At 51.8% G+C, this 24,829-nt stretch overlaps 1 protein-coding gene across 4 annotated transcripts in view; it reads right to left on the reverse strand.

The window, feature by feature from the left end:
• Positions 1 to 831: 831 nt before the first annotated feature.
• FERMT2 (FERM domain containing kindlin 2) overlaps positions 832 to 24,829 on the reverse strand; it is a 48,408-nt gene continuing 24,410 nt past the window's right edge. Inside the window, exons 3-16 of one of the 4 annotated variants that reach the window (XM_088538956.1) lie at positions 19,057 to 19,191; positions 15,009 to 15,041; positions 14,332 to 14,557; positions 14,069 to 14,171; positions 13,653 to 13,760; positions 12,781 to 12,915; positions 10,604 to 10,653; positions 7,967 to 8,091; positions 6,832 to 6,938; positions 6,403 to 6,624; positions 4,400 to 4,420; positions 3,732 to 3,856; positions 3,103 to 3,244; positions 832 to 1,633 (exon numbers count right to left, since the gene is read on the reverse strand). In XM_088538956.1, coding sequence (XP_088395082.1) covers positions 1,460 to 1,633; positions 3,103 to 3,244; positions 3,732 to 3,856; positions 4,400 to 4,420; positions 6,403 to 6,624; positions 6,832 to 6,938; positions 7,967 to 8,091; positions 10,604 to 10,653; positions 12,781 to 12,915; positions 13,653 to 13,760; positions 14,069 to 14,171; positions 14,332 to 14,557; positions 15,009 to 15,041; positions 19,057 to 19,191 — 1,706 coding nt within the window. In that variant the 3' untranslated portion in view covers positions 832 to 1,459. The remainder of the gene's footprint in view (positions 1,634 to 3,102; positions 3,245 to 3,731; positions 3,857 to 4,399; positions 4,421 to 6,402; positions 6,625 to 6,831; positions 6,939 to 7,966; positions 8,092 to 10,603; positions 10,654 to 12,780; positions 12,916 to 13,652; positions 13,761 to 14,068; positions 14,172 to 14,331; positions 14,558 to 15,008; positions 15,042 to 19,056; positions 19,192 to 24,829) is intronic. The other 3 variants (XM_088538966.1, XM_088538959.1, XM_088538970.1) reach the window with 3 other exon arrangements.

Raw genomic sequence — 24,829 nt, forward strand, 5'->3', positions numbered from 1 at the left:
AGCAAAGAAGCTCTTCCTCACATGGAGATGGAACCTCCTGGGTTTCAACTTGTCCCCGTTACCCCTTGTCCTGTCACCGGTCTCCACCAGAAAGAGTTTGGCCCCATCCTCCCTACACGCTCCCCTCAGGTACTTGTACATATTTTTCCAGCAGTCGGCTCCTGGCTGGGGTTTCTCCTGCCCTGTGCTGGGTTTTGCTGTTTTGGGGTTTTACTTTGCAAGCTTGGCCCGGGGCTGCACCAGGGGCTGCGCGGGGCTCTGCTGCAGCGCGCTCAGAGCACAAGAACCAGCCTTGAAACTGCGCCTTAAATAAAAGATTTTACTTTTATTTAAAATAAAATGCATTTATACATAGTCTTGAAACCGCAGACTACCAGAAGGCAACACTGATCACTCCTAGGTGGGGTGGAAGAGCCCTCACCGTTAGCGTTAACTCTGCACCGGTGTCAGATGCGGGGAGGTCCTGGCCCCGTGAATCACTGACTGGGTGTCGTGGCACAGCTCCGAAGCCAAACTTAATTTAGATAAAAACATGGGGCTGAAATGGGGGGATTCAGTTTTCAGGTGGCTCCCCTTATCCCTTACAAGCATGCTATAGTTAATGCTGATACACCAGATCTATGCAATATTCTAGCTGGCTTGTGAGACTAGTTAAAAAAACTGTACAATTTTATAAAATTTGTGTTTTTACATTAGTTACACAAAACCTATACTTCATAGACCTTTACTTCATATTGAAATGAAAAAAGTTTGCATATCATAGGCAGAACAGTGACTATGCTGGTGAATACTAAAAGTGTCATAATACAATATGGTGTAAAAATTAAAAAAAAAAAAAACAAAAGACAATATAAATGATTATCAAAAGGGAAGTTAACAAACAAACCAAGCTATAACAGACAGACTACCAGAAGGTTGTTTTTAAGGCCACACGCAACTATCTTCAAAATAATGTCAGGCACCTGTAGCAGTCCTGGTGCACGTAGTGTGAAAGTAAAGATCAAAATGCTACTTAGGGAGGGCACAACTTCAAAACAGGAGGTCAAATTTACAGAATAAAAACAACACAAAAGGAAATAAAACACTCATGCATTAAACATGATAAATAGACTTCATATAGCTTAAGCCCTGGATGGCTTTTAAAGAAGATGGCTTAGAGTTCTCTTGGAAATTTGGCTGGTTTAGGTCAGTCACATCTTATGCTGATCTGCCCATTGCAGTTTGTATCTAAGGGCTACAGGCAGAGCCACCTGGCCCAGATACTGTCTTGTTATAGCAAATTAACAGAAGTGCTCATTAGTGCACACAGATTAACTGGTCTGGTAATGCAAAAATTTTCATGATAAAAAAGATACATTTCAAGCTTACTTTATTAAGCAGCATATTTCAAATAACAGCTTCTTAAAGTTAAATATTAATATGGCCATGGGGTTTCCTCTCAGTTTACAGTACGTGGAACTCACACCCAACCACTGGTGAGTTTGTAGAACATCTCTTCATCTAGGCTCTCGTTCTGATCCTTCGCTCGTGTCGACAGGAAGATGTAGCCCCCGATGAACTCGTGAACCACCTTGCAATCCACCTCCGTGCAGATGAAGGACACCCGGACGTCGTCCGCGAACTCCACCGTTACCTGGGGAGCAGAAACGCCGCGTCAGCCCCCTGCGCCCGCCAGAACAGGCCACAGCGACCCACGCTCTTCCTCCCGGCCTCCTCCTCCTCCACTGAAGAAGACACCCTTCGCCCTGTCCAAACAGCCGTGTGCATCCTGGTGCAGAGGTAATTGAGGTACAGAAATACCTTTTATTGCTGGGGAGGAACAATTCTCCTGGGCCCCGGGGTACCTGCAGCCTGTGTCTGCACCTCTCCCATGCCAGCAGACGTTTGTATTTCCTGTGCTCAAAGAGGACCAGAGACCAGACAGAGAATTGTGACGGGCTGGGATTGGCTTCCAGGTGACCCATTTTCCCAGCAAGTGTGTTCTGGTTTTGTCACATGAAGTTCTGCAGTAGAACTTGGTTTCTTTATTTGCACGGGGGGAACTCTTTTTGCAGTGACTAAATAAACAATCCATTTCTTGATGCCTGTTATTTTGCCCGTACCCCAGCACTGAGCTCTGCAGCCCGGGAAGCTGCGGAATTCCCAAGTATCTGAACTGAGCACTTGGGATATCGGGGTTTGCAGAATGGGACAGAACAAACGCTCTGAGGCAAGGGGGGTTGAGCAGGGGGTCTCATCAAGCCCCACACGTGTGAGAACAGCCTGCGAGGATCACAACCGTGGCTGGGAATTTTCATCAGGTCTTGCCCTGAGAAGGACAACAAAAGGGGGCTGCAGCCGCTCGCAACAGTTGGGCAAAAGCCCATCGTGGAGCCTGGTACCACTTCTCAGTAGTTACACAAAGTCTGAGCTGCCCTTCCATGTAGAAAGACTAAGTACATTTATGCCATTAGTAAGAACTGGGTCGGGTCTGAATTTTAACAAAAATTTGATTTTTTTTTTTTTTTTGGCTCCCTTTCTGTGGGTGTTCATATGGACTGGAAAAATCTGTGATGCATTAAGCATCTGTGTGGCTCAGGTAAAGAAAAACCCTGTTTGTTTCTGTTTTTAGGCTCAGACTGAACTCCAGCAGAAGTTAGGACAAGCTCTGCTAGACCTTAGAGGAGGGCGGAAGGTGGAGGAACAGAAATTATTTCACCTTGATGCAGAAGATTGTCCTACTAGAGCCACCTCCAGCAGAAGAGGTAAAAACTTTAAAACACCACAGGGTTATTTGGCCTGAGCCATCTGCCTGCCCCCTCGAAGCAGGCCTGGGCAACGCAGCGTTTTCACTGTCATCCCTGGGCTTTGCAGTGGTCAAAACCAACCCACCCCCCTGTCTGAAGGCTCCTGACTCACCCTCCCTGCACAAGTAGAACTGCCCTTGAAAACCAAAACTGGATCTGCTCTGAAAACGGCAGCAAAACAAACGGTCTTTTCAAAAGCCGACTTAGCAAAGTCAGCTCAAAACCAAGACAGTTTGTGAAAGCAAGAGCGGCTTCTTTTTCATGCACCGACCCCCAGGGAATGGGGTGGGCGCAGAAGGCCCCGCGGGCCGCTCACCATTTTGATCTCCCAGTTGACGTTCCACTGCTTCATGTTGCTGAAGCGCCACGTCTTGACGGCGTCGCCCGTGCTCGCGTCCATGCGGATCAGCCGGTTGTAGGCGATTCCGATCAGCTCCTCCTTCTTGCCTCCCTGGAACCTAAATATGGGGATGAATCACAGAATCACAGAATGCTCAAGGTTGGAAGGGACCTCTCGAGGTCACCTAGTCCAACCCCCTGCACACGCAGGGTCACCTAGAGCACGTGGCACAGGACTGCGTCCAGGGTTTGGAACAAAAGCAAGCCTTGGGCAGAGATCAAAATATTTTAAATTCAGCAACTGAATTAACTTATAAAACATGATACAAGGTGATTAATACTCTTTAATTTCAGTTCCAGTGCAACTTGTTATCCTGGGGCTAAGGACAGGTCCCTGGATGTGTTTTGCATTTGCATTTCCTAAGCTCTATGTGGAAATCTCTGCCTGAAGTGACAGGTTTGTACTGCTCTGACAAGTCACTGGCAGCAAGTGTAGCCCAAGTATGTGATCCCTAACTACAGCCATCTCTGGAAAACTCAGAATAATAAACACACTCTTGATATTTATCCATGAAATACCGCCTGGTGGTGCGCAGACCCACTGACCTTGCAATGAAATGCGTGATGCCGAATTCTGGCAGCGACTGCCAAGCTTGAATAAATCGCATCTTGGCTTCGATGAGACTCATCTGCGCCACGTTCTGGTGGGCCTCCAGGATCCGCGCCGTGATCTGCGTGTGAGGAGACACCAGCCTGAGGCGCCGCCGCCGCCGCTCCGCGAGCCCTCAGACGGACACGGGACAACCGGACACGGGACGAACGCGCGAGCGGGAAGCGGCTGGGAGCACCCGGGGAACTGTGCGGGTCAGGAGGTTGTTAACAAGGTAGGTGATTTACAGCTCGTGTGTCATCGGGCACCGCTCACGGACGGGGCCACGGCTGCCACCGGTACCCAGCGGGTGAGCGGGGACACGGAGCTGCTTTTACTGGGCACCCCGACACGTGTAAAAGCAAACATCGACCTGCAGGCACCGGGGATTCAGGCTCCTCTAGTTAATCCACCGGGGTAAATTTCTACTATGAGAGTCCTAGTGAGGGGCTTTGCATCAGGAATCACTGTGGAGCAATAGGAAAAACAACAGGGGCCCAGGTTTCTCAGCACGTTTTCATACTCTTTAATTACTACTTTCAAAACCAAGGGTGTTCTAGTCTATTTGAAGTTACAACTATGTTATTTTTTTTTAATCTTAATTTTCATCGTTGCTGTCACTTACCAAGTCTCTTACATAGCCTGGCTGTAGATGGCAATGCGCAAAAAAAAGAAAAGGAGGCAGAAAGAAAAAAAAAAAGCGATCAGAAATATGGCAACAAAGCAAAGAAAAAGTGTAAATTATCTGCAAATCAAAGGTCAAGCAAAAACCATGCACAATTTCTGAGGCGGAAAAGCAGCCAGAGGGAAGGCAGGCGGGAAGAGGGCAGGAGCGAGCACAGAGCCGGCCCTGCCGGAACGGCGCCGGGTCCCGTGGGGCCAAATTCCTGGAACGGCGGCTTTGAGCCCGGCAGCGGCCACAGGGAAGGGAGAAACTGCAGCATCAGGGGCCAGTTCCTGTCCTCACCCTTGTCACAGGTTGAGGTTGGCAGGGACCTCTAGGGATCATCCAGTCCAGCCCCTGCTCCAGCAGGGACACCCAGGGCACGGGGCACAGGGCGGCATCCAGGTGGGTTGGAAAATCTCCAGAGAAGGAGCCTCCACAGCCTCTCTGTGCCAGGCGGCTCTTTTCCCCCCGTTTCTGCAGACTCAGGGTTCCTCCTTGGCACAGGAGAGGCCTCCAGCAGAGCAGCTGCTCCCACGTGTGGCACCGGGATGCTCTGCCGGAGGCCGCGCTCGCCCCGGGGCTCTCCCGGGACGCAGGTCGCCGTGCGGAGCGGCCCGAGGCCGCCCGGCCGGGCCAGGGCTCACGTGTGGCCACCGCAAACGGGAGGCTGATTTTGTTTTTTTTTTTGCATTTATGACTTGCCACGTCCCAAAATGGATCTCCCAGCCCTATCCTCCTGCAATGATAGCGTAGAGAAAAAAATCCAGTACACCTAAGTCCTTAAAAATACTCAGCCCCATAGTAAATCACTCAGTTCTCAGCAGGCCGGCGGGAGGAGGAGGAACTGAGCACCGACACGTGGCGGGACGGAGCGCTCCGGCCGCGGCGGCAGCAACCCCCGTGCGCAGGGCTGCTCTTCCTCCTCCTCCTCCTCCTCCTCCTCGGCCGGTGGCTTTCCGGCCTGCATTCCTGGCATTCCCGGTCCCTCCCGGCCGCCCCGTCACGGGCGCCGCTCCGTGTCCGCGGTTCCACGGCCGCTGCGTTTCTGCCGAGGATGCTGCACGCCCCGGTTCTGCACACTAGCGTTTTTCCAGGGGCCTCCATCTCCCCGAGGACAGGCCTAGAAGGCGCTCTGTGTGTTACACCTGGATATCGATGTAGCCTCTCCTCCCTCCAAGTGGATATAAAGGCTTATTCAGAAGAATAATAAGGGCTATATAAAATCTAACTGCCCTGCCAGGAAATCGTCGTGCCGTGCCAATAACACGTTATGTTTTTCCTGCTTCTCTGAGCCGCAGCCTTCTGGGTTTGGAGGGCTCGTGCGCGGCCCAAGGGCTGCTCCTCTCGGGCTCAGTGACCGAGTGGCCGCGGGCAGCGCCGCGGTCCCCGCCGCCGCCGTGCCCGAGCGCGGGGCCGGCGGGAGGGCCGCACAACAGTGCAGCTCTGTCATGCACCGCGCGGATACAGTGGGGGATTCAAGCACGAGCCGCAGGAATTCAAAACGAAGCAGCGTTTTTGAGGCCTGGCATTTCGAAGCAGTGAAAGAGCAAAGAGAGAAATATGCAAAACATGTTACAGCCAAGTCTAAGGCAGCGCCAGCAGCTACTCTGCTCCTGCGGATTCGGGGGTGAGCTCTGTGCACATCCGTGGTTCTAATCCCGGTGCTGAGCACTGACTGCATCTCGTCACCGCCTGCTCTTAGACTTGAGCAGCAGGAGCGATGGAAAAGAGCTCCAGAAAGGTATTTCATCTAATTGGGCCCCACTGCCTGGGCTCTCCCTGAGCCTATGAAGCAGAACCCAAGTCAGGGCTTGTTCCATCCCCACCGCGGACAACTGTCCACGCTTCGCTGTGCACATCCCGTCCGGAGACACGACCTCGGCAGCAGCCAGGGTGGAAGGGGGGCTCCCGGCGGTACCGACCCGCGGTGCCGAGGGCCCGGCAGCGCCGCCAGCACCGACCTGCTTGTTCTTGTACTTCTTCAGGTAGCGAGGAGACACCAGGCACTCGGGATTGATGTCGGTCGTGATCTGCTCCGGGATGAGCTGCGGGTCGGGGTTCAGGTGCTGCATCTTGAGGAAGGACAGGATGTTCTGCACCTCCAGGCTGTAGGAGCTGTCGGCCATGGTCTTGCCCTTGGAGGCGAGCCGGCACGCCGCCATCCAGTTGGCGTACTGCCTCTCCTGCACATGGAATGGCATGGATCCGTCACGGAGCCGTCACGGAGCCGCACGGGAAGGAGAATGAACCGTGGGGAGAAACCAAGGGCGAGGAGCAGCCGTGGGGAGCCCGGCCTGGCACACGCGCTCGCGTGCGAGTCCCGGCCCGCGCAGGATGGGACAGAAGAGGGGCAAAAGGAAAGCGGGCGGCCGCGTAAGGGACAGACTTACGTTATCACAGCGAAGCCAGATCTCATTCATCCCCTCTGCCACTGGGATCAGGAGTTTGATGTTAAACTTCTGACCAGAGATGTTCACATCAGGGGTAACTTCACACCCTGCAATGAGGGGGCCAATGTTTAACACGCGTGCGAAGACGTACACTTTAAAAAGGAAATAAAGGGAAAAGCCGGCACTCCAGCAGCGGTGTCCAGCAGCATCTCGCTGCTGCAAAGGTCTTGCCCCACATCTGGCAGGACAAATGCTCCATGATGCAGGGAAGAAAATACTACGGACATCTCTTTCTCCAAGGGAAAGGAAAAAGGGGGAGAAGCAAGACGGGAGTGGAAGCAGCGAAGCCAAAGCTGCGTCCCTCCCACATCCCGGTTCCCGCTTCTCCCCTCCCTCGGCCGCGGCTCTGGGCAGGATCCCGGGCAGCTGGGCCGACCCGGGGGGCTGGAGGCTCCTCGTCAGCCCGGGCTCCGCTCCCGCGCGGCCCCGGGATGCTTCCCAAGTGCCGTCACAGCCCACACGCCGGCAGCTCCCAAAAAGGTATCGGAGGCGACTCCAGGCCGCGCGGCGGCTGCAGCTGGAACTCTCTTGGCACCGCGGCTGCTCCTGCCTCCGTGGAAAGAAAAAAAAAGGGGCTCTCGGAGCAGGAATGTTTCCCTTGACATAAGAAAGGGCAGCAGCGGCAGGAATGCTGAACACCCCGTGCCCGAGCAGCACCAAAACTACCGCTGCGCTCGGCGGGCACCGCTCTGCGCCCCGGCCGGGGCCACCGCCAGCGCTCAGAGCGGGCACGAGTGGGAGGAATCACCGAACCCACAGCCTGGCATCACCACAAGCCCTCTGGGCAACCGTGCTGCGGGGGAGCTTTCCATTGGCACTGCCACAGGTACTTCCATTGGCACTTCCATTGGCTTTCCAGGGCATTTCCATCCGCTATGGGCCACGCATTCCTCCTAGAAGCAGGACTGCAGCCCACGCTTGTAACCCCGGTCACCATCTTCCCTTCTCCTTCAAACCCTGCTGTTCAACCCTAGGATGCTGCCTGCAGTGCTAAGAAGCTAAATCAGTGGAAGAACCACGACAGCGGCGGGCTGCTCGCTGGAACGAAACGCCGCAGGGCTCAGCCTTCACTTACCTCTTAAATTCATCTGGTGCGCAGGGGTCCCATTGGATTCTTCCTTGCTTTTATAGCAGGAAATGGAGGTATCTTTGAAGGTGCACCAATAGGGCTTGTAGCCCTTCAGCGTCAGCTTCTTGGGCCTGCAGACAGGGTGACGAAGGTGACGGTTACTACGTGGGAGCTGCAGGTCTCCGGGTGACGGGTTAGGTTAAGGGATGCTGGGAGGCAGCCGGGCTCCTCAAGGGAGCTGCTGTGCCCTCACGCTGCGGATTCTGCACCGGGAAATGGGTTTGGCCATGGAAAATCTGGTGTTAGTGACCACAAGGCAAGGCCCATGGACAGCCCATGCCCGGGGGCCCAACAACCCGTTGGTGTCTCTTGGGCTGGTCCCTTTGCTGCAGCAAGGCCAGGTCCAGAACCTGAGCTGTGACTGCACACGGGGACTTCTCCGTCCTGGGTGCCCTGCAGGGACAGGGGTCCCACTAAAGGTCCTGTTAAATTTGAGGCAGGGGGCAAGGGGAGACTGGAGAACTGTGTTATAAAAATGGAAGTTTTCATCAGCCACCCAAACTCTTCCTTTTTCGCCTGTCATTTCAGGCTACAGCCAATTTGTTCTGGCTCTGAAAGCAAACAGCCTGTCCCCAAGATACTCGGAAAAGAGTCGGGTCCTTCCCAAGCCCAGCCCGGAGCAGGCGCAGGGCCGACCCGGGCACCGGGACCCCACTATGACGGGTTGGCCACAGGGAGCCGCGAGTTTCGGAGCTTCTCACAGCCCGAATTCCTAATCCTCGCTCAAATCCCATCTTGAGGGGCTCCCGTCGCTCCCACTCTGCCGGGCTCGCGGGTTCTTCCGCTCTCCCTGTTTTCCCTCGTCCCAAAGGAGGGGAGCTCTTGAGAGGGGCGACTGCTGAGTTCACAGCCGCAATTTCCCTTCCAAAACTGCCCCGTTGAAGTGTTCAACCTCCAGCCAACGCCGGTTTTTCCACCTTTTCCTTCTACGCTTTGCTCCATAGGTTTGCCCGGAGCTTCCTGGGGCTCCTTTAAATTGCAGGCAGGGCTACGACTAAGCGCGATGGAAAAATGCAAGAGGCACATCCAGATCCAGGCCAACTTCCCTATACAGCCTGGCCCCAGCTGGAGGAACCAATTTCGATACCAAACTTTCCTCTTGGTGAAGGGAAGAGCCCCTCGTGTTCGGGGAGCAGCCACAGCCGCTGCTGTGGAAGCAGCCGGAGCTGGAGCCGGAGCCCTTGTCAGCAGCTTGCAAGGACCTGGCTTCCCACTGTGGCTCAGGTCATAAAAAAGGCAAAAAAACCCTCCCCAGGATGTCGTTCCCCCAGCCTCAAGCTGCAGCAAATGTGGCTGGAAGGTGCTGGCCACTTCAAATGAAGCAGATGCAGCATTTCAGCTGGGAAGAAAACGGGCTGGTTGCAGCAAGGCAGGAGACGGGAAGCCCCGGCCGAGAAGCAGCGAGTTGAAGGTTTCTTGTTGTGGGTTTATCCAAAGTGCAGCTGGGGTGTCCGGGAAGGCTCCGCACAACACGGGGAGAGGAGGGAAGCGGCGCCGGCAGATCCTCTCTCTGCCGCATCCACCCTCCCCAGCAACTGCATCTCCAATTTGGGAGTAATTAGCTTCCTGAGCTGTGCCTAATTGTATCGCCAAACAGAGCACATCAAAGCCAAGGAGTCTTTCTGTTCGGCTGTTTGTTTTTTAAGGGGAAAACCACCCACTCGGGTGCCTGGCACAGACTCCAGCCCTGGAACTTCGTGGCAACAACTCCAACAGCCCGCGAGCCCGGCCGGACGCGGCGGGTTGCACTAACCTTATTAATGCACATTACAAGATGGAGAAAGAATTTTTCAGAACACAAGTAGCAGGTTCTGGCTCCAGAACCAAACAATTATAAAATAAAGGCTTGTTACAGAGCTATTTTGCTGTCGCTGCTTTTCTTCCCTTCCTATACCTTTCTGCGCAATCTCATTGAGGTTTATTTACAGTTTCCAGAACTTTCATCATAACCCTAATGCAGCAGGCATTAAATTGCAAAAGGACAGTCGTGACTGCCAAAATATTACTCAAAGTCCAGACGCTGCTGTTCCCAGTTTCCATTTACCATCATCCAAGTTAAAAAGAAATTAAAAAGAAAAATCCTAAGTGTGATGGAAGAGCAGGACAGTCAACTTAAACCTGCTTCATTTGGCGAGAACACTTAGACCTGTTATTTAAATAAATAACCCTGTTACTTATAATTCATTTGCCTCCTTCAGACCAGAAGTGAGTGAGGTTTTCTAGCTGTGAGATGCACCCCTAATTTTAGGATAGTTCCACTAATTTACCGGCACTATCTGTGTTATGGCAACCTCTTGGCATGTGCTGGTGGCCACGGGGAAACGTGTATGTGCCACGTGCCCAGGCTGGGAATACCGGGAAAACACCCGGGACCTGATATCTGAAGAACCAACAACTGCAGGGCCGTATCCAGTGAGATGTTCTGGAGTGTTTTCCTATTATATTCAGTTAAATATTCAGTGACTGTGCCAAACGCCGGGTGAGGAAGTAAAATAATAATAAAAAAGGGCATTAAGGGGTATTCCTATCAATTATTCACTGCCCTTACCAGCTTCACACGCACCTCTTCCCATCAGTACTCACTTGAATACTTTAATGTAGTCAGCAAGTTCAGGAATGGAAGTGATGTCACCCTGCAAATAAAGATGATCCCGTTCATTCATCCGCCAGCCCCGGAGCCGCTGCTGGGGTGGGTGGGAAGTGATTCAGTCCGTTAGGGACACGCAACCGCTCACAGGGAATTTCTCCAGGGCAGGAAATCTGGGAAGGGCTTCACTGACAAACGTCAGGGATTCACAGGTCATAAAACCGCTCTAGGAACGTACGAGCTGTTGCACAGAGGGAGGAAGCAGAGCAACCCTATCGCACACAAGTGCCCTCCTGAAACAAGAAGCCAATAGTTTTTCTTTCTTTCTTTCTTTTTTAAGGCTCTTGGCTGCGTGGAGCCAGTTCCCCCTGGTGCCACTCACGGTCACACATTGGCTCGTGTTTGCACGGGAACGTTTCTCTTCCACTGACTTCTCCTTATGCTCCAAGCAAGTGAAAACCCAAACAAGTGAAAACGATGCTGTTTCAGCCCCCACAGAAGGTGCTGCAATGGCTTTCTGGGCGTTTGCAATGGCATTTTTTTTTTCCATTTTTTTCATCTTGAGTTTTGCTTAACATACCTGTGTATCTTGGATGAACAAAACACCCAGGAGGGCCTTTCCAACTCCCCTGATTGGGCTACAGGGTTTCTGAATCACCCAGAAAACAAACATTGCTGCAACAGTTTTCAGCAGCAAGTCCGTTTCCTTTCACCCTGCAAGGACCAACTCTGTTTATAGATACCACAGGGGGAAAAAAAAATCAAAATCTAGACAAACAATCCAGTAATTGCCCATTATCCATATTCAATTACTTGAATGGCTCTGGAAATGGCCACTGTTAGCAACTGATACAGAAGAGGAATTTTTTTTTTTTTTGATGAATCATTGTGTTCTTCATTCTCATTTGGCAGGGACTTAGTATTGGGCTTCAAATCCATTTTGCAAGAAAAGCTGCTCTTGTCTATGAAAACATCTCACTATTTATATTGTGCCTAAGCAACGCTATTCCCTGCACAGCACAAGCAGGAGCGGCACAGGTTAATAGTGTAAAACGTGGCTGCGGTTAGGGACAGAAAAGCACAGATGTTAACTTCAAAAGAGCCTCCATAAACACTGAAAAAGTTACACGAAGTGAGGGAAAATTAAGATTGCAAAATTTCAAGGTTTTTATGCTTTAAAAGGATCATAACATAAAAGTGAAACTCAGAGATGGCATAAATATGCAAAACTACGCGGGCTGGAAAGGCTGCTCTGGATGGAAGCTACGTGCCAAGCCTCAACATACTTAGTCCTTTTTCCACAGTGCAAATTTGAGGCCTTACAATTTTAAAGAGGGAAGACTAGTCTTAAAAAAAACATATCAGAATAAAGAAACCCTCTGAAATACAGTCACAGGCCACTCAGGGAGAAAATCCACTTGGATAAAAATAGAGTTTCATAAGGCTATGTTATTCATAGGTTATTTCTGAATGTCCCTGCAGCTGTTTCAGGTCCCGTAAAGCTTTGTCATGAATTAGAAAGCAGTGGAAGAGAAACACAGGTGTGAAGAACTCTGGATTTCTGAAAGTCACTAGGGAGAACAGGCACCAAACGGAGTTGATCTGGGTTTTCCACTCGTTCACCAGCACGACGGCTCCGTTGAGCAGGATCCCGATCCAACAGTTTTCCAGTTGGGTTGGCTAAGGCTTACAGAGGGCAGAGCAACTTGTGCTAAATTCCCTGTGAAAAGAGAAGCAGTCCCAGAGGCTGCAGCTCACGTGAAGCCCATGTGAACACGTGCCCTTGGTCAAGAGCCTTTTACTGTATATCTGGGCTCAGAGCAGGGCTCCAGCTCCGCCGCGGGCCCCGCTCGGAGCACTGGCTGGAGCAGCCACTGCCTGAGGTCCCTTCCAACCCAAATTCTTCTTGAGTATTTCTGAAAATACCACCCCGTTTTATAAAAATATTATTTGTGTCTAAAAACCTTACTCGGTATTGCTCTGTGGGGTTGCGGGCAACCCCCTCGTGCTGTAACAGCAGAAATTCAAAAAAAGGGAGAGGAAGGAAACAAAAATGGTTGGAGACCTGGAAAAATTCCCCTGTTCAGTTTGAGGTCATTGTTCCTGCTTCGCTAGAGGAAGCCCAAGGAAGGGGGAGCGAGTCAAGAACAGCATCACCTGCCCGGAGCCCTACCAGGATCGTGGAGGTTTTGCCACCTTCCAAAGTAATCTCGAGATCCGAAAGCGCCGCGTCCACCTCGTCCACCTCCTTGTCGCTGTTGTTCAGGTGGTTTTCCGACGACATGATGGACAGCTTGTTGATGTGGTACTGAAAGAAGGAACGCGAGGAACGGCCTCCGTGAGCGCGGGACGCTTCCTGCTGCTTCTCCGGGTGCTAGAGACCCCGAGTTGCCCCGGACCCGAAAGGCAGCGTGAAACACTGCCCTGGGTACCATTAACTGCACAGTAAGTCCCACGTTCCACCTCCTCTGGACTGACTGGAGAGGTGAATTGAGTCCTGGTTTTGCTCCTTTTGCCCCGAGGGCCCTCAATGCCAGAGCACACGTAGGAAAGGGGCTGCCATCCGTCTCACAGGACTCAATGGCAGGTATGCTACTTGGGCCAAATCACACAGAGTATTTCATAAAAGAGATACATAAATGGTTCTGGGAAACCCACAGATTATCACCAGCTGCTCTGGGGGCAGCATGCCAGAAACTCACAGTTCAGTAACCTAATGTACTTACTGGGATTCTTTAAAAAGGGCAAAACTAGGAGTTGAGAGAGACATAAACATGTTTGGTAAAAGCAAGCTAAATTCCTTTTCATGAGAAGAAGCAGCAAATATTTAGACTACCTAATAAGCTCAAGTGAGTACCAGGGAACAGGAAACAGTCCAATTTCGACCCACACATGAAGTCCGAGCTCCCCACCGAAGACAAGATGAGGTCTATAAAATACCATTTACAGCCCACTAAAGTCAGTATGTGCATCAGTATCAGCACTAGAGGAGCCTGAAAAGCTGCGACCAAGCTAGTTACAAAGCTGTCTGGGGCTGTCCCCTACCTGCAACGCCGCAAACATCATCATTTCTTCCTCCGTGCACTCGATCTCCTCCAGCAGGATGGCCCACTTGGACTGCTCGTAGAGCTGGTTGATCCTGATGGCGTCGTACTGCGGCACAGAGACCCGGCGGTGACAAACGCAGCCTCACGGCAAGGCCCAACGTCCTGCAGCCTCCACACACACGTAGAAGGTGTGCAACCCCTTAATCCCTTTCCCTCCACATGTTTTGAGACTGAAAAGCTCCTTGGGGCAACACGAGGGCTAAACTTCAGCCTGTGCAGCCAGGGCTCGATGCACACGCGACCGCTCTTCGAGCAATCTGGGGCCGTGTGAGCACAAACTGCTGCTAGAGACACAGGTTGCTTTTGTTTGCAACGTTGGCCTGCGAGGTGCGAGTCAAATAAATAGCTCCCTACCTTTGGATTCAGGTCGAAAAAGCTGTAGTATTTGAACCGGAGCAGCAAAGCCTCATTTTCTTTCACCTCCTGCTCCATGAGGGACCTGGATGAATCCAGCCATCTGCAAATTGAAATTGTCAACAAGGGGTAACACACATAAAAAAGCCCTAGCTGAGTCGAAACGGCTCTTGCAAGAATGCAATTTAAAACCGCGCGTTAAACGAAAGATTAGAAAAAAAAAGAGGAAAAGAAAAAAGAAGAAAAACAAACCCAGAACTCACCCTTGGTTGATTTTGGCTTTATCGAGCAGCGCTTGTGGCTTGTACATTTTGGCTAAGGACTCCGGGGACGTGACGGGCTGGCTCACGGCCAGGATGCCCGGGTTGCCCTCGGACAGGGCGCTGTCCCCGAACCAGGCCGAGGTGGGCGAGAGGGGGCTGCCGTCGTGCGAGTCGTAGGTCGGTGTCATGGTCTTGCTGTACAGCCCCGGGCTCGAGTAGATGTTTCCTAGCAGAGAGAGGGATAGAAGCTCCGCGTTAGCTCAGGGCCAGACCGCATGTGCTCAGCACAAAGCCAATTCAACAAACACATGAAAACCCTCCTGATTCCATTCTTGGGGTTTTTTTTTTTCCACGGTTAGGGAACAAGCACTGCTTGTTTTCCCATGAAAAGCTGCCTCTCTCTCTCTTCCTCTCGCTCAGCTCTTCTTGAAGAGCAAAACTGATGGAAAAGTCATTTCAGCCCGAATCCACGGGAAGAAATCCAGGCCTCCGTGGCGCGGAATTTGGGCGGCCGGCGCTTCCCCGCCGCGGCTCCGCAGCCCTGGACCCACTTACCAGCGATCCCTGGTGGCTGAAAGATTGTGGAAGTGAAGAGTTTGAGAGGAGCAGGAAAAGGAGCTAAAGGCACGACCAAGGAAAGGGACAGAGCACAGGAGTCCTACTGAGGTGGAGCTCACCTTTCACGGGGCCGATGTAAAGAATATCGGTGCCTACAGAGAAGGAGAGAAAGGAGGGAAGTGAGAAGGCAAGGGACAGCCACCGCAGGGGACGTCAGCGCAGGAGGGACAGGAGCTGCAAACACGCATCTTTGTTGAGGCTGGACGAGCACAGGGAGGTTCAGTTTGCCAGCGCAGACCTTAAAACTGCCGTGTTTTCACCCAAAACTTACTGCAGAGGAGACCCCGGCTATGCAGGAGCGAGGCAGCATCTCCTATTTGCAAAAGAGGTGTTTGTGTCGCTGCTCTGAGGCGCTGCTGAGGAGGAGGGACCATGGAGAGGTTCTCCCTGCTCCTTGCCCTTCGCCTGCCTTGCAGTATCACTCACCAAAGCACAAATTTGGCCAACTCGCTGGTTGCAGAGGCTGCCTCACTTGGTTGAAAGCGCACACATAGTCTAAATAACAGGGAATATTTACAAAACAGGGGGCACGCATCCCAGTGTGGAAACACAGTGTTAAAATACCCCTCCAATTGGATATTACTGCATCTAACAAACTGCAGTTTAAAAAAAAATACTGAAATGATCACAAAGACATCCAGAATCCAACCCACTGCTCCATAAAGAACTCGCATTTAACTTTGCAGCACTGTTACCTGAGCTGCCAGACGAAGCACCCCAAATGCCCTCCTGTTGTTTTCCTGGTGTTACAGGAAAGAGCTGGACACAGAAATGTCACATTTTCACAGACACAGGAGCTTGCTCCCACAGCCACGTTTATTCAATATTAGCACGTTCAGCAAGTGGTGCTATTTAGTGCAAAGCAAGCATTACTTCGAGGAGTTTTACAGCTCATGTAGCTGTAAAGCAGAAGAAAAACCTTTCAAAATACCATTAGGAACAGCAGAAAGCTGAGCTGGAATGGCATCTCATATCCCAAAATAGCTGAGAGCTAAATAGTCCCTATTGATCTCATGGGAGCATTGATTTTTACATTAAGCGCGTAAAACCCAGCTTTTCAAAACAAGCAAGGTTCGATGACCGTAGGCCTAATGTAAGTAATTCCACTGGGTAAATAAACGGGGCAATGAGCTCCAGAGCATTCTGCTACACACAGCAGTGCCCAGGAGGGCCAGCGTGGGCTTTTTGGCCAAGGGACAGGTCTGTTTGTCCTGCTTCTCCGGAGCGGCTCCCTCTGCGCTTCCCTGCTCCGCTCCCTGCGCGGGGCAGCTTCTCTCCTTGCCCAAAACCTTGGCTGGCAGCAAGACCTGCTCGTAAGAGAGTGTAATTTTTATAAAAATGGCAGGCATACGCACAGACGTATCCAAAATCCACCTCACGAGAGCTGTTAAGGCTGCTGGAGGTGGTGTTGACGTGCCAGAATTGGGGTCTCCTGTGCTGTTCCCCCTGGTGCATTTAGACCCCATTGGCCAATTGCTCTTTACTCCGGGAGATCCCTCCTCGCTGAGCGAGCCGGGAATTACGGAAAGCTGAGCTGAACATCTGGAAATGTCTAAGACTGAAACAATAGAAAAACTTCTCCAAAGTGGCTTTTTAAAAGACGGGTATCTCGAGAAGCCGTGAGAATGGTCCTCATCCATCCAAACAGGGAAATTCTGGAGTTGTGAGTGCTCGTGGGTAACCCCCCAACCACTCAGCGCATTGTTCTGCCTTTTGGAAAGCCCCTCCAGATCATTTCATGCATTTCCTGACCATGAATTATCTATCTTCCTCCCCAGCAGTTTCTAGGAAGCGAACATGAAAAATCCTTTGCTCCGGTTCAACGCTCCGTAGCACCACCAGGATGCAATGGAGATTGTTCCCACATATCTAGGAGGGAGGGAATTGCATGTGTATCTGGGTGTCTCGGCCTCATCTGGAATTGAGCAAAATGATGCGACACAGGGAGTCCCATCTCCATGTGAGGAAGAGCTGCTTTGCTGTGAGGGTGCCAGAGCCCTGGCACAGGCTGCCCAGAGAGGTTGTGGAGGCTCCTTCTCTGGAGATCTTCCAACCCACCTGGATGCCGCCCTGTGCCCCTGCTCTGGGTGTCCCTGCTGGAGCAGGGGCTGCACTGGATGATCCCTAGAGGTCCCTGCCAACCTCAGCTGTTCTGGGATTCTGGGACACTGCTAGACTCCTTTGCAGCAGATAAGGCAACCTGTGCCAGTGAACCAACCCACACCAGTTTGAGACTATAATCAAAATGGGCATTGATGTTGTGGGCCCGTCCACAGCATCATACGAGTGACAAGTAACATCTCAATTACAAAACTGAAACAATAAAACATCAGTAGAAGACAAATGAACCTAATGTGAACATAAAATGTCTGGAAATGGCAGTTGCCACCAAACAAGGGAACTTCATGGATGGGTTTAATGCTCCTGCTGGTCTCATGGATCCATAGGGAGCGTTGAGAAGTGAGTGCACTATTCCTGCCTTTCGCTGCGGGTGTCCAGGTGTTGTGCCCATGTTTCAAGAAATAGCTTGGAAAAAATCCCATGGGCATGGAAAACTTTGCAGAAACGGGGAGGAGACGGGAACACCCACCTTCTAGGCCCTGCTTTCAAAGGAGAAGGCTTGTGGGGGTGACACGTCCTTACAAAAGAAACAGCGTCTTGCTCTGCTCACAGCCCTGTGCAAGCTGTGAGCATGAAAAGCCCCTCTCCTGTTCACATTTCTCCTCCAAAGCCCCTCTCCTGTTCACAGTTCTCCTCCAAAGCCCCTCTCCTGTTCACAGTTCTCCTCCAAAGCACGTTGGAGCAGAGCGTCTCCCAGAAAACGTCCCTTGGATTTGCTCCCCATCACGTTCTCCAAGGCAGCGATTTGAGAAGCGGCTTCATTCAAAAAATTCGCCTGAGGCAAACACTGTCACGGAAAATTTCAGTTTAAACAGCTATAAGTTGGACTAACTTATAAACAAGTGAATACAGGGCTTAAAAGTATTGGCTAACACCTACTGTGGGTGTACTGACAGCTCTGCCTATAGTGGTTTACATTGGTTTTATTGCTAGCTTAGCAAGGAACGGGGTGTCTCAAGGACGAAATATGCTTAATAAATCTGCACGCACTGAAACAAGCAGATCCAGAACCATAAACTCATTAAATATAAGCATTCAGTACATGAACTGATGCTGGAACAGAATTAGGAACCGTTAATTGCTAAAAGTTTATTCAGATTAAAAATATGGCTTCTAAGTGCAGTTAACTACCAGGTAACTGCAGTGAGTAAAACTGCAGCAAGTCATTCATTCATGGGAGCAAAACAGGAAAGGAAAAAAAAACGGGTGGCAGTTCAAAGTCACTTGCTGAAAGAATAATAAATAATTTAAATTAAAAAATGTCTTTTGCACTCACTTCCTGCAAAGGCAGCCAAGTATTTGCTATTAATCTAATGGAGCTACTCTTCTCAAACACTGCCTTTTCAGAATGGCTGATCACTACTTGTGAAAAAATAAAGCTGCCCCTGCCTCCCTCTTGTTCCTTGATGGGAAACCAAGAGCTGGGGCAGCCGGACGCGTCCCTCTCTGCAACCCCTTTGCATTGAGGTGCTCCCACTCGCCCTGCGGAGCTCCCGGAGCCTCCCGAGCCCCCTGGCCCACTGCAGCAAGGCCCTTAATAGAAGGGGACACTAATACAATTAACAGAAAGGCCATTTTTGCTGTAACTAAGTTACTAGAACTGCGGTACCCGATAAAGCATACTTGGAATTTCAAGTTCGGCGTGATTTTCCATTTAAGTCCTGTCTCAATGGCATAAGAAAACATTTCTGTAACACAACCTGAGCGTTAAAGTGGTCACACTTGGTTCTTTTTTATTTTGTAAAGTCTGGCATTGCTCCGTTTCCCTACATACTCCACAGCTTCAGGCACTCATCTGCGCCACTGTGACCGAGTGCTGCAGTTCTGGGTAATATATGTAATTTATCTGGGCTCCGTTTCTCGCCCAGACCTCAAGAAATCAGGTGAGACCAATTGCTATATCTGTATTTTTCAGCCTACGCTCCAATGTCATTATTGGGCCGTCTTCTTCCTCGCTGGTAGCCCATGGAGCAAGTCCAAACTTACCCGATCCCGGAGTGATGAGCGGGCCCTCCAGCTCGAGGGCTTCGTCTTCATACTGATCATCCAGCTTTTTCTTTTTCTTCTTGGACGGGTCTCTGGGTTTCCTCAAAAGGGAGAGCTCTTCTGGGTGCCTGATGTCTAGGGACAAAACAGAACAATTTACAGAAGGAAGAAGAAACAAGGAAAGAAAGAAATCCCCCTTTTTTTTAGTAACAACATCCAGTAACTTGCAAAATCTCTGTTGGACAGTTTTCTTGCTCTGCAACTGTCAAAAATAAAGCTGAGAATATCTTTCCTACAAACCCATCTGAGACAATTCTTGCCTGAACATCCCTCTTCTTGAACCCACAGCTGGAGAGGTAACCGTGCTGGCCACGGAAAATTCACCATTATTGGGTATTTTCCAGGAACAGTCACTCAAATACACACACAAGCACTGCTAGCTGCTGCACCACAGAGACTGGTGGCCTTTCCACACATTATCTTAAATACTATTTTGTTAATGAGCACTTAGATTCCTCCTCAGGCACCTCAGTAATGGGGCAGCTGCTCTCACTTCTGTTGGCCCAGCCCAAGTCTCGAGGTCTTTATTCACCTACCCGAACAGGAGAGTCAGAGGCAAAACTTAAGGCACCCACTTTTTGAATAGATCTTAGCCAAAGTGTTCCCCTCCTCTTCCCACTTTGCTTCCCCAAACCAGCATAAATAACTTCTAAAATGCATAAACAAAAAGGAAGAGCAAAATAGACCATTTGTGCTTTTAATCACGGGTCTACCATGATTTGTTTAGCACGGATAAGGAAAACAAGACATGTGTGAAGACAGGGACAGGGCAGGCACAGCCCAGCGCGTCTCCCTGGGAAGCTCCCAGCCAAACCTGCACGTCGGGGAACTTCGTTTTACAGGGATGCGGCGCTTGGGATTTGCTCATGTCTGTCTGCAGCCTCATCCCAACGGGAAAGTTTTCCGAGAAAAGGAGCCCAACGTCTACCGGAACGTGGCACAAATCCTTGAGCAGACTGGAGGGGATCCAGGAGTCCCTCGCTGGCACGGAAAGGGGGAAGAAGGGGAGCAGGGAAAGGCTCCGGCTGCTGTACGCGGGACGGGAGCAGCATCCAGCACGGACCTGGAAAAGCGTTCACCTGGGCAAGGAGCCATTCCATTGCAATGGCGAAAGCCACAAAACGCAGGGCTCAGAGCTCCCAAACGGGACGCAAATTAGGGTAAAAAAAAAAAAAATGGAATTTTGGCCGCGCTGGAGTCTGGAGCGAAGGGTTCAGCACTGCGGCTGGTTGTTGGAAGCCCCTCTGCTGCCTCCCAGCTCCGTTTTCCACATGTTCCCCCTGCAAACATTAAGCTGCGTGGAGATGCACAAAGCTCCCAATTCTGAACGCATCCCGGGGAACCCAGCACTCCTCTCCCACCCGCACACACGTTCCCTGCGTGCAGCTGGAGCTCCCACGGACACTCAACACGTTGCACCGGGACAAACTTGCCCTTCTCAGGCTAACGCTGCCCCCGTCCGTCCTCTCAGGAATCAAATCCCAGGTCTTCCCGCAGCTCCTGACTGCGGGGACAAGCACAAATGTGATGGAAGGAGAGGAAACGATGGAGACGGGACGGGTGGCATTAGAGCCAGAGCCTATTTTCCCACCACGGGGAAGGCTAACGAGACAATGAGTAATTAATCACTGCAGCGGGGAGGGGTTGCATGGCTCGGGTCTTACCCTCACTCTCCGGAGTCTGCAGGGCGCTCCCGGCCCGGGAACGTAATTAAACGTGGAATTTGCTCCCGCCACGGGATCTAAATGGGACACATGTGCCGTGGCAGCAAGACACACGTGGGCCCTGCACGGGCTCCCTCCAGCACCTCCCTGGACTAGCCGGGAGCAGGGAGCAGAGCCGCTCTCCATTGCCACGAGCCCAAGAACCAGCACGACTCTCCTCAATGGGATTCCCAGCACATTCCGGACAGACCCTTTTTCCAGAGCCCCAGGCGGGTCCCCTCAAGCCCTGCGACTCCCGTGCGAGCAGCGCGGATCCATCTCCTTGGGTCACGGGGGAAATCACGCCAATATTCCCAGTCTCGGGAATATCAGCCTTTTTCGGAGATCTGTCCCGGCAGGAAGCAGCTGCACGAGGCGGGCCCGGGAGCGCGCGTCCGACACCGCTAAATCCCAAACTAAACCCAGCCCTAATTGTTTCCACGTTCCTCAGCGCAAGGCTGGCGCTGCAGGCGCGCGGCTCCGAGCGGATCGCAGGGATTGGCTTTTCCTCCTTTGGAATCTCTTTATTAAAGCAGGGCTTCGCTGACAGGCTGCAGCCCGTGTCCCCTGGTCCCGGTGTCCCTGCATGCGGATGTGCTGTGGGGCTCCCTGTCCCATCCCATCCCGTCCTGTCCCATCCCATCCCTCTGCATCCCTCCTCCGGCAGCTCCAGGACAGGCAAGCGTTGAGCAAGCGCATCTATATATGCTTTAATTAATTTAAATGAACCCTGATTCATTACTACCGCATAAAGACCGTCGAACACAAGTTCTCCGCCCCCCACTGACCACAGTGGGTCCCCTAAACCCGACTTCCCGACCATTTCTAGTGACAAATTCCTAGCGTGTGGATGCAGGCTGCTGTCTCGCTCCCATTTATCACGTCTGGCTGATATCACCATGAAAAAATCCGCTAGGATAACCAGGGGCAGGCGGAACAGCACAAAATGAGGAGTTCCCCTGGTATTTTGCTCGCAAGGTTCCTCCTCGTGTGTTTATTTATGGGACTTTAGCAACTGATGCAGCCTCGCAGCTGAAACCATTCAGAGAGGCCAAGAGGAGGGAGGGCCGCGGGCCAAGCGCGGCTCCTGCGAGCGGTCGCTTGGAGGGGGCCCAAGCTTTGACCATCTGATTTCAAAGCGACTTTTTTATAGTTCCTCAGCCGTTCCTGACGCTGTCGTCGGGTTACAGAGGGGCCGGAGAGTTTTCGGCAGCTGCTCCGGGCGCCGCGGGACTCGCGGGCTGCTCCTCGCGGGAACGTTCCGCACGGGAACCGCGATTCCATAGGAAAACCGCTCCATTAGTTACCGTCGCTTTAGGGATGTCTAATCCCACCGAAGCCAACTTAATGCTTCCTCTAGGGCTGCAAGGGAGAAAATAAAATCCCTAATGCTACGAAGCACCCGTTACACAGCGAGCGCTGCCTACCGTGTTTCCATTTCCTACGCAAGAAACGCAGAAAAAGTGAGACCCAACTTTGCCCCTTTTCTGGCTGCGCTTTCCAGTCTTTTAGTAAACTACTGGTGAAAAAAAAAGAAACAAAAAACTTTGCCCCTGCTTATGATTAATACGTTTACAGAGGATTTTCAAACATGTTTTGAATAGAGACGCGCTTGGCAAACGTGGTGTTTAGTTACTGTAGCTAAAGCAGGGACCAGCCAAGGGTGTAAGGGCTTGCAGATGGTAAAGCTCCAGTTAATTGGAAACTGGGACATGGAATTGCTATAAAGCTCCAGCCCCCCGAATCCTGTTTTCTGACTCATAAGAGCAGGAGAGAAATTGTTAAAGGATGCAAGGGGTGCAAAACACTGCAAGGCCTTTATAGAGGCTTGTGATTTTGGGGAAGTTTTAGGAAGTCACGTTGCGACTAGAGAAGCTGATTTCTTGGAGTTGCTCATCTGCAGTTATCAAGGATTTGATGTCAGCCCCAAATTCAGCATTAAAACAATCTATTAATATTTCATCCTTTTTCTTTTCCCCAGCAGAAGCCAGGCTTGTCACAGGTCACTGTGAAGCAAAACTGGCCAGGGAAACACGGATGAGCTAAGAGAAGCGACCTCAGATCTGTGTTTACCCTTCAATTTCAGCTTCTGTCGCTGCTGCTGGGGAGCCTGTTTGATTTACAAGAGCCTCCTTGTCTGTACACAAGAGACAGATGGCCCTGGCAACACCCACTCCAAAGCACCGAATGATCCCTGCAGTCCTTAATTCCTGCGTATCTGCGGGAACGCGCCGGCATCGCGGGGACCCGCCAGGAACAACAGTCTGTTCCGCTGTGCGTCGCTCGCCGTATGGAAGGGACGTCGCGAAGCAAATCCTGCTTCGATCCGTGTTTTGCTGTGTTTTTTCCCAGCTGGGTCTGTGGTTGATCTGTCGGGAGCGACACGTTTCTCCGAGGTGAATCCTCACGTGTCTCTGGCAGCGTCTGCGACGCGGCACAAGTGGGGATGGCAGCAGGTCTCCACTGAAGTCCTCGTCCCATCCATCACCAAGGGCTTTGTGGCGCTGACCCTCGACAGTCTGGAGAGTGTTGGACCAGACCTGGCACCTGAAACCTCCAGGATGACTTTTTTCCCATGCTTTGGACTAAGCGGTTGTTCTCCTGAGAGCATCTTTTCTGGGCTCCACAGGACAAGAGGGATGTGGAGCTGCTGGAGAGAGCCCAGCGCAGGGCCACAAGGATGATCAGGGGCCTGGAACATCTGCCCTGTGAGGAGAGGCTGAGGGAGCTGGGCCTGTTCAGCTGGAGAAGAGAAGGCTGAGAGGGGACCTGAGCAGTGTCTAGAAGTACCTCAAGGGAGGCAGTGAGGAGGATGGGGCCGGCCTCTTTTCACTGGTGGCTACCGACAGAACTAGAGGAAACGGCCGGAAACTGAAACACCAAAAGTTCCACAGGAACTTAAGGAAAAATTTCTTCCCAGTGAGGGTGCCAGAGCCCTGGAACAGGCTGCCCAGAGAGGTTGTGGAGTCTCCTTCTCTGGAGATCTTCCAAACCCGCTTGGACGCAGCCCTGTGCCACGTGCTCTAGGTGACCCTGCGTGTGCAGGGTGGGGTTGGACTAGGTGACCTCGAGAGGACCCTTCCACCCTTGAGCATTCTGTGATTCTGTGATCTTTATTCCACTTGAAGCACAGACAACATTAGGAGGAATCCTCTGTGTAACGCTGATCCAGCTGTCCTAAATTAGGAAACGTGTTTCGAAGGGGAATATTTGCGCACTGGATCACCACTGTCTGAAACCAGTGACTCCAAAGTTACAGCCCAGCACGTCTATGTGACAATTCCTAGGAAAACGAGACCTCAAAATCCCCTTCTCCCTCACTGCAGAGTTCAGATGACAATTTTTGGTGGGATGGGGGTGGAATTACATCTGTGGACTGTGTTCCGCGGCTCCAGGGCGCGCGGGCAGGGATCAATGGACTTGTCCTGAACACAGATTACTTCAAGGTAGCGTTTTGCAGCACAGACTAACGGCAAAATCCATGGAGCTCGGGAACGCTGCACGTGCCCACGTCCCCCTCGCACGCGTCCGCGGAGCCCGCCTGCATTCAGAACATTTTATTATGGATTCTTCAGCTGGCCACTGTTTAAATATTTATTTGGGCCAACGCCAAGCTCTCCGCTTGCGTCCCCGGGCCGAGCAGCCTCCCGAGAGGCCCCAGGAGCGGGTGCCGGGGCGCAAACGGTGCCGCTGCCGTTGCAGCGCGAGCAGGAATCCCCGGAGGCTCCCGGAGGGAAGGGGAGGCAGAGAGCGGCCACCCTCGGGAAAAGCTCCATTGGAAAGACCTTGTTGTTGACCAACGCTGCGGGTTTTGATGGTTTTTCCACAAGCGGGACGAAATCCCCAAACTCCAGCTATCCGGATGCCGGTTAGAGCGCGGAGAGCACTTCAAGGCTGTTCCCTAGAGCTTCTGAACTGGAGTCAAACTAAACTCATTAGCTTAAGCACTGCAAACAAGAGCATAAATCCACTTAGAGCCTCTGCATCAGACCATACAGAGCCATCGGAGG

Source organism: Tinamus guttatus, unplaced genomic scaffold (assembly GCF_059628265.1).
Source record: "Tinamus guttatus ecotype Peru unplaced genomic scaffold, ASM5962826v1 Tinamus_guttatus_pri_ptg000048l, whole genome shotgun sequence".
Taxonomy (NCBI): domain Eukaryota; kingdom Metazoa; phylum Chordata; class Aves; order Tinamiformes; family Tinamidae; genus Tinamus; species Tinamus guttatus.